The 9100-nt window shown below is 38.3% G+C and overlaps 1 protein-coding gene across 1 annotated transcript; it reads right to left on the reverse strand.

The window, feature by feature from the left end:
• Positions 1-1665: 1665 nt before the first annotated feature.
• On the reverse strand, positions 1666-8739 carry LOC113077681 (galactosylgalactosylxylosylprotein 3-beta-glucuronosyltransferase 2-like). Its single transcript, XM_026250002.1, has 2 exons — positions 7319-8739; positions 1666-1845 (listed from the first exon to the last, which is right to left on the reverse strand). The coding sequence occupies exons 1-2, from the start codon at positions 7895-7897 to the stop codon at positions 1666-1668; spliced, it is 759 nt and encodes a 252-aa protein (XP_026105787.1). The 5' UTR covers positions 7898-8739.
• Positions 8740-9100: the final 361 nt, after the last annotated feature.

Genomic DNA, 9100 nt, shown 5'->3' on the forward strand with positions numbered 1-9100 from the left:
CATGCACGTGACATCACCACTTTCACAATAAGCGTTGTTGCTTAAAAAAAACACATGAACACATTTTTTTTTTTAAATAGTAACTTACTTTCCTTTAACATTAACAAGCCTGGTTCTTGGTACCTTCCCTTTGTAAACATTGACATGACTAGCTGATCTAGCTAGTATCACTAGTATTGTATAGGAGAAAAGCCTCTTCAGAAGACTCTCTTGGTGTTTCAAAGCTCCCCCCCCAGCTTAGAGCATTCCTTTTGCATGCTCTCTCTATATAGGAACCGCTTTGCTGCCTGCTTTGGGCCAATTTTATATGCCTGTTTGAAACGATTTTGGTGAGGGGAAGTCTGGAAAGTGTCAACAAAACCAAACTGCAAAGAAGTCCCATCTGCTTATCTGTGCAGGCAAGCTGCTCCTCACACAGCTGATGTTGTAACTATCAGCAGCATTTGGTATAACATGGGCAGAATATCCTTCAGAACACCGATAAGATGGACAGAGATATGGATGGCGGAAGTTCAATAACTTAATAACATTAAATAAAAATTTAGAGCACTAGTGGTGAAACTTGAAGACATAATGCCCCAGCTAATGATTGTTCTGCTTCTCCAATACCTTTTAAGACTTTATAGTAATAGTTCTGGAACTCTAAGAAATGTCTTCATCGAGTCGTTAATGGATAGTTATTTGGTCACAAGTAGCTCACCTGCAATGACACGTGTCATGGTTTGATTCCTAGGAGAACCAATATACTGAAAAAATTGATATCTTGAATGCACTCTAAATCATTTTGGATAAAAGCATCTGCCTAATGAAATGAATGTCATTTAAATGGAAGCTTTCAGATGGGCAGGATGTAAAAAAGAAATGTGTTATGCATTTTACACAAATTAGTTCTGGAATTGAAAAACCAGCTGGGTTGATGGAAAGTGCAAGCCAACTAAAACCTGTTATTTAAGGAAATATTTAACCAAAAATCTTTCTTTGTCACTCAAGGGAGTGGGCCAGATCATGTTTAGGGCCTATGAATATTTGAAATTGAGAAATGGATATTTTTAAGAACTAGTCAAACAGTTTTTGTTAAATGGCCTGCATAATCTTTAATTCTAAACCAGATATAAAAATTCCATTGTTATGATCAAAGGATTTTCATGTCTAAGACATATTTTTTTGTAGTTTTTGCTTTTCAGGATGCTCATATTAACCATTTACAGTGAGCAGTTTCAAGCATTGAGTGGTGAAAATGCACTATAAACCAATACAGCTTTTTGTAAAGCAACATAAATAATGAATTGACAAATTATTTAGCAATTTGAGGTGGTTTTCATTCTATTCCATAGTTTTCAATGACACACTCCAATAGCCATTTATAAAAAAAAATAGAAATCACTTTATTTATATCACTGTTATTATGACCTGCAGTTCTGTTACACAGCAGAGATGCTGTCAGGTGTGACTGAATGCTTTTGTGTTAATGTTGCATCCTGCACATAGTGTATAACGGGCATAATTGTCACATATTCAAATATATGTGCCTTTTTTTCCTGTTGGGTAACAATGTTGCAGCAAGATTTTTATGAACCATTATTGTAAAAAAAAAAAAAAAAAAATGTATTAACAACCAGTAAAAAAATTGCTAGTGGTATTTAAATGACCGTGCATGTTGTTAAATTAAATATTTTCAAGAGATCTTAGTGGTGTCTTACCAGCCATGTCAATTGCAAATGGCCTGTCGGCCTTCCAGCCTGTGTACCAGCCGACCACTTTCCCCTTTTCCACTAAGGGCCGCTCGTACCTCCGGCCTCCAACGAGTCCCACCGGCCACACTGACACTCTCCTGGTTGACCGCATCTGAACAGTCGAAGGCAGAGCAACAGTAAATATGATATTACAAGCTTAATCCACTATGAGTCTTGTTGTGCACCCTTCAGTCAGTTCTTTGGACCTTTATAGTGCTGACCATATGCAGGAGTTAGTCTATTATTATTTTTAAAGGAACAAATGTTGGACCACCACACCACATACAGTATGGCTTATTATAAAATCCTGGCTCATTTTCAGCATAAATACGTCTGTCCACCTGCAGTCTGCTGGAGACAGCACACATTGCTCTTCAGTTTCATAAAACACGATCACATCTGATTGAATCCCCCACCAACACTAAAACTGTCATTTCCAACAAGATACTATCTTACTTGAGGAATTTTAAAACGTTCTGCTATAAGAATCTTGTTTTCCCTTCGTTCCTTCATATATAATAAAAATAAAAATGATTTGCCACTGGGGAAATGAGCGTGGCTGCAATTTCTCAAACAAATGGTCAGAGTAGCCTTTGAATATTTAATGGTTGTTCTATTTATGCGAGTGCTGTACGCAGTCGGGTGACGGTGCCCTGTGTCTGTGGCTGGCGGCTGTAAAACTACGGACAAGCTTTGAAGCCCAAACTGCTGCCCCTTTAGCTGTGTTTCTAATGTCTGTCTTCCTCCCTCTCTACAAAGGCTCCAACTCCATAATGGTGCTCTTAAAGTTCCACGCAGCTCAAAGGCAAAGAATTCTCCACAGCAAAGAGGATGTCATCTGCAGGTGCCAAGCATCCTTTTGTGTTGAAGTTGACAACAACGGCAACAGGCACAGCCATCAATGCAATGTCACATACATTGTTCTTAGAGCTGAGCTCTTAAGCTACAGGCGCCTATGGCAAGGCATCTGTATTTGGCCGTTTTTGTGACCCATGTGTTTTCCTGCAGGGACAGGGAATATGAAAGTCTGGCCCCATTTTGACAACATGGTGCAGAGAAATAAATTTGTACTAGACGAGTGTTTTCGATATCTTTAGGGAGGTAAAATCACCTTTGATAGCAAAACTCTACATGCTGCCTCACTGTTCCAGAGAGGGTTCAAACAATGCTACAACAAAATCAGAGTAAGGAACTATATTTCTAGGGAAAGACGGGTTACAACTGAGAACAATGAATCTAATGTAGGATTTGCTGTGATGTGGCATGAAAGCCACAAGGCAGAGTAGGGGAATACACAGTATATTGTACCACTAAACTCAAAATATGACTTTATTATGACCATGTGCTGACGATTCATACACAGCACAAAATTACATTTTTCGACTCGCTTTCCAGTAAAAATATCTGAAAATACTTGAAACAAGAAGCAACACTGCATAAAATACTACAATACAATTTATCCTAAATATATACAAGGATGTTGGTAAATAAATTGTTTCTGTTCCCATTGACTTGCATTGTATGGACAAAAAATACAGTGAAAGTCAATGGAATTTAAGTTTGTTAGGTTGCAGACCCAAATATTGATCTGGTTATTGTGCTCAGCAGAAGCAATACATAGATACAGGTTTGGAATGACAGTTAAGTAAATGATTAACGAATTCAAATTTTTGGTTGGGATTAAACATAAACAAGGAGAAAACAAGTAAGTATAAAACAAGGATATCATGCAGTATGACCCTCACATTTCACATGGAAAAACAAGCGGTCTAATAAAGCACCATATTAGATGTGAAAATACAAGGTATGTGTCCTTTCTTGTAATGCTCTTCAGTTGCGTCACATTGTGAATGTGAGAAAGAATGCAAACAAAGATGTTTCTGATTGGCTAATTTGTGATCGCGTATATCATGCTCTCTTTTTTTAGTCTGACAAATTGTTGGCCATTTTCTATCCAAAAAATAATAATGCATGTTTATTTGTGTGTTTAATGATAAAGCTATTTCCACTCAAAATCTTTATGGTAGAATAATCTTCCATATTCCACTCAGGTATTTAAAGACTTTTTGTTTCACTAGAACTTGATCACTTATCAAAAAACTATTGTTTCACTGTTGCTATGTCATGTCTGTGTCATTCTAGCTTGTACTTTTTGTAGCCAGCTTTGAGAGTTTGCATTGCAGTTCTTCTAAGTTACTGTCGCCTGAGGATGAATCACTCGAGCTATACGTTTCTCATTGGGGAAAACAGTATGTGCTAAATGAATACATTTCCTATGTGTCATTAATATTTGTCATTAAGAAACACTAGCTGTTTAAAGAGGCCCGAACGACTCTCATTGTTGTGCTGTGTAATGTGTTTGTGTTAAGCAGAGCAGGGGTCATCAGCATAGTGACAGTGCGCTCTACCCCTCAGGGGCTGTTCCATGTGTTCATCCACATGTCCAGCTGTGTTCAGGACAACTGGAGAGAGAGAGAGAGAGAGAGAGGCAGAGGGAGGGATGCACAAAGCTAGCATTGAAGGAATTGGGAGGCCAGTGAGACCCCTGGCAGAGGTAAAGAGACCAGCAAAGACAGGAGGAAAAAGCAGAGGTTGGATAGGAGTAGAATAATTGATGATAAATGATATGATGAGCTATAAGTGCAGGGTTTGGACAATAGCCAAGAGAGGTACAAATATTTTGTGTTACTGTAGAATGGACAGAAAATGTAATGCAGAGGAAGAAACCTCTTCTGTTCTTATATCACTCGTCTGCGGTCTTATTCCTAGTGAACTTCTTATGCTTTCCAAGAAACGTCCAACCATCAGACATCAAGTAAAGCAAAACATTTATATGGTAATTCTTACATTTTGGTGGCTAATTCATTTGATTTTGTACATTTTCATTCAGTCTTCTTACACCCCACTGACAGAACTTGTAAAATAGTTGTTTTCTCATGTGATTGGCTCAACTAACAATGGAAATTCTGTCATCCTATGTGGTGTCCTTGTTGGACTAAAAATAAAATACAAAAAATAATTAAAATTATAATAAAATAATGTTAAAAGTGGTCCATTTGACTTGTGCACTACATTTATATTTTGCTTACTGTACTGTCCATCTTATTTTTTAATGTGGAAATACAAGTTTTCTGTGAATGTGTGAGACTTCAGATTCATTAGCCACTATAGGGAAATAACAAGAAGGATAACAAAGTACAGTAAATTAAATAAATAAATAACAGCATATGAGTTTGGAATGACATGAGGGTAAATTACAATATACATTTTTTTTTTGAGAGCGCTACTTTAACCCTACTGCTTACACTCTTATAATTACCAGAATCCTGCTGACTTGATCAAAAACATATCCTGAATAAATATGTGCAGAATTGAAAAGGTTTTTAATGTGTGCAAGACGTAGAAAAGCATACACATTCTCAAATGAAGAGTGTCTCCACTCATCACTTTGCTGTGTTACTGTTTCATCCATCGTCCGCAGACAACCGTTTAAACAGACAAATCCTAATTTCCCAGCTGTCAGGTCACTCATTTCTCTGTGACTTCCACTGCCTTAAACTGGGTTAAATCACTCTGCTTGACTACACAGTATACTGGGTCGCCTTCACTTAAGGGATAGTTCACCCAGAAATGAACAGTCTGTCATAATTTACTCTCAATTTGTTTTAAACCTGAATTAGTTTCTTGCTTCAGTTGAATGGAAAAGTTATTTTGGAGAATGGGGGTAACCAAAAAGGTACTGGTCCACAGCGACTTCCATCGTATTTTTTTTCCTACTATCCTACTATCAAAGTCAATGGGGACCAGCAACTGTTTGGTGACCCACATTCTTCAAAATATCCTATTTTGTGTTCAGCACAACAAAGAAATTAATACACAACATGAGAGTAAGGTAAATAATGGCAGAATTTTAATTTTGGGGTGTCCCTTTATGTGTGTCAACTGTTGTGCTTTTGAAACTCATAAGAAATAGTTTGCAATGGCGAGATAAAACACATCACATAAATAACTATCTGGGGGAGAGATGTCACAGCGAAGTCTCCTGATGCACTGCAAGTTATTTATTAATTGCCTCCTTTTTATATACTTCTCTTTCTCTTTAACTATATACGTATTTAAATGTAATGCAGCAACCTTGTGGAGTACCAAAAAATCTCATACAATGACAACATAGAGGTTGAATTGACTTTAATACCTGCTTTAAATTATTAGGTTTTCAATTTTATTACATTTTTACAGTGCATGTTCTCCAGGCAAATACTGTATAGAGGCAATTGATTGTGTCTGTATATCACACTTCGTAAAGCATGTGGATCTACGCACTAGACTTATAAATGAATTTGTAGGGAGTTGTAGATGCTATATTGCATTTGGTGGAAAAATTAAGAGGGTCATATATTAATGTGCTGCTTCTTATGGAAAAATTTACTCGTTCTGCACCATTTGAGTAGACATATTTGACCCCTTTCAATGAGTCAGACATATCATATGTGATCCTGGACCACAAAACCAGTCATAAGTAGCACAGGTATATTTTTAGCAATAGACAAAAATGAGTCAAAAATGAGGCCAAAAATCATTAGGATATTAAAGGGTTAGTTCAACCAAAAATGAAAATTATATCATTAATGACAAGGTATGTATGGTATGGTATGTCCAGAAAGGTAATAAAAACATCATCAAAGTAGTCCATGTGACATCAGAGGGTCAGATAGAATTTGTTGAAGCATTGAAAATACATTTTGGTCCAAAAATAACTAAAATTTTCGATGCTTCAACAAATTCTAACTGACCCTCTGATGTCACACGGACTACTTTAATGATGTTTTTATTACCTTTCTGGACATGGACAGTATACAGTACATACATTTTCAATTAAGTCATTAATGACATAATTCTCATTTTTGGGTGAACGAACTCTTGTAAGTAAAGATCATGTTCCATGAAGATGTTTAGTAAATTTCCTACCGTCAATATATCAAACTTATTTTTTGTTTAATAATATGCATTGCTAAGAAGTTAAGAACTTCATTTGGACAGCTTTAAAGGCTATTTATTTTCTCAATATATTTTTGTACCCTCAGATTCCAGATTTTCCAATAGTTGTATCCTGACCAGGCCTGTACCAACAAACCATAGCCTAAATCAATGGAAATCTTATTTATTCAGCATTCAGATGATGTATCTCAATTTCGAAAATTTGACCCTTGTTAATGGTTTCGTGGTCCATGGTCACATATCAGGATCAGGATAGCAGAGACACTGTGGTGTTTGTTTTGTTCATCATCATCATCTTCTTCGTTCTTTCTTTCTTTCTTTCTTTTTGTCTTTTTTTTTTTTTAAACCGTATCTATAGCAAATCCCAGCCAAATCTAGACAGAACAATTCATAGAGACGCATGGAGGTGAGCTTATGACTTGGACCAGTGTGAACAAGCATGAGGTTATGCCATGTAACATTTCTATTTGCGTAATTGCGTTGCTTTTCTATCCATCTATACTTTATTTTCATTTTTCAGATTCATCTCAATCCTTACTCGTCTAAGTAGAATTAAACCAATAGCCATCTCAATAAGTCGTGTTTACCTCTTCAAATAACGCAAGGCTGTAAGTGTTATCATCATCCGCGAAGAAAACGACTCCTTTATCTTTGACTGAGCGATGTCCTCTCAGCCAGCCGAGCGCTAAGTTCCTCTGCTCGGTCGCTCGGGGCATCCCTGTCCGCTTGAACCTGCGCGGGGTGAACACGTTCAGGTGAGTGAATCGCAGCCCGGAGCGGGCGAGAAACCGAGAAACCAGCTCCGTGTGGGAGTTCGAGTCCTCCACCACGATCCAGTGGAACTGCGGAACCTGGCGGAACGTGTTTGCCAAGCGGGTGAGCTCTGCTTTCTGCACCGCTCGGCTGTAAGTAGGAGTGATGGCATAAATGACCGGGAGAGATGTGGCGTTACTCCCGCTGTTGCTGCTGCTGCTGATGCTGGTGCTGCTGCTCCGGGTCGTCCTGACGACCTGCCGCTGCTGCTGCTGCACATTTCCCAGCCGAGACAAATAAAAGCTGGCCGTGTTCCGAACAGACAATCTCTTTGTATCAATGTCGATCACGATGATCACTATCAAGATCCACGGAAGAAGGATGAAAAAGCGAGTGTAGAAGATGGATTTCATTGTGCCCGAAGAGCCAGCGCTGCTTAATGTGAAGAATTAACAGTCAACAAACAGAGCAGCTCATTCAGAGCCGATCATTGAATTATTGCAGATTATTACTTTTTAAACTTCCTTTAAAGCCGTGTTTTTAGCCAGTATCCGCGATCGTGTAAACTTCCCATTCCCGTTTCCTAAACGCGCTGTTGCGATGCCATCCCGTCCTGCGCTCCGCCAGAGAGTCCGTTCCCTGAGATGATGCTCCCGATATATAGCACAGGGAGTTTGCAGTCGTTCAGCGAGGAGAACAGTGCCAAAAATAGCAACAGGTCATTGTTTTAGGCACGTGCATATTGGAGAACAATAAATCCATTTAGGTTTAATGATTACTCAAAACTGCATCGAATGATGGGACTGAGCTGATGGTGTGACGCTGCTGTAGTCGGATGAAATGAGGAAGACTGAGACTCCAAACTGAGATTTCACCCTCCCCACCTGTACAGAGAGCGAGATAGGAATCGCTTGCATTGTTGTCTGTATTTTTGCGCGATAGCAGATTTCGTGTAAGCAAATATTCACATATTTGTCTGTCAGTCAGTTTGTTCCAGAGGGACTGTCAGATGGAACAGAAGGTGTGTCTGAATGTCATGCTGAAAGTCAGTTGATTTCTGGGTGGTTTCTATGGCATAGAATTTGCTGTTTTCTTTAACACCATTTAAAGCTACAGGTAAGATATCTGAGTTATGTAGAATATGTTGAGGGAAACTGCTAGCCAAATGATTTTTGTTCTGTTGATCAATGTAAAATGTAACTAAATTAATATTGCTTAAAATGGCAATTAATTGTCAGCTTGTATATGAAGGTCCTGTGAAATCCATCCTCATTTTTCCACATTAACAATATAATTGATGTACGACTCAATCTGTTGACGTTCATTTGCTTCAGGCATATTCCCATCTGTAGATTTAGCAGATCACTTGAAGGCATAAACAAAGTATCCCGATGCATGACTAACAACAAGGTAAAACGCAACATGGCAATTTCTTAGATTTAACAGTCAACATTGTAATCAAAATGGCTGACACATTGCCTGCAGGCTTTCATGATGTTCATTTCAGCGCTGGTGTGTCTATATAACTGTCTTGTGTCTCCATTCACAGTGCGATGACAGCAATTGATTGTGACATCCAGCCTTGTCCTCCCATCCTCAACATGCCACCCCCTGTC

The sequence above is a fragment of the Carassius auratus genome, unplaced genomic scaffold (genome assembly GCF_003368295.1).
Source record: "Carassius auratus strain Wakin unplaced genomic scaffold, ASM336829v1 scaf_tig00023167, whole genome shotgun sequence".
Taxonomy (NCBI): Eukaryota; Metazoa; Chordata; class Actinopteri; order Cypriniformes; family Cyprinidae; genus Carassius; species Carassius auratus.

Bases quoted from the DNA above. Each gene is read 5' to 3' on its own strand.
- LOC113077681 (XM_026250002.1), bottom strand. From the start codon at position 7,897: ATGAAATCCATCTTCTACACTCGCTTTTTCATCCTTCTTCCGTGGATC. The intron at 1,846-7,318 runs GTAAACACGACT...TCGACTGTTCAG, and splicing joins GCCTTGCGTTATTTGAAGAG to ATGCGGTCAACCAGGAGAGT.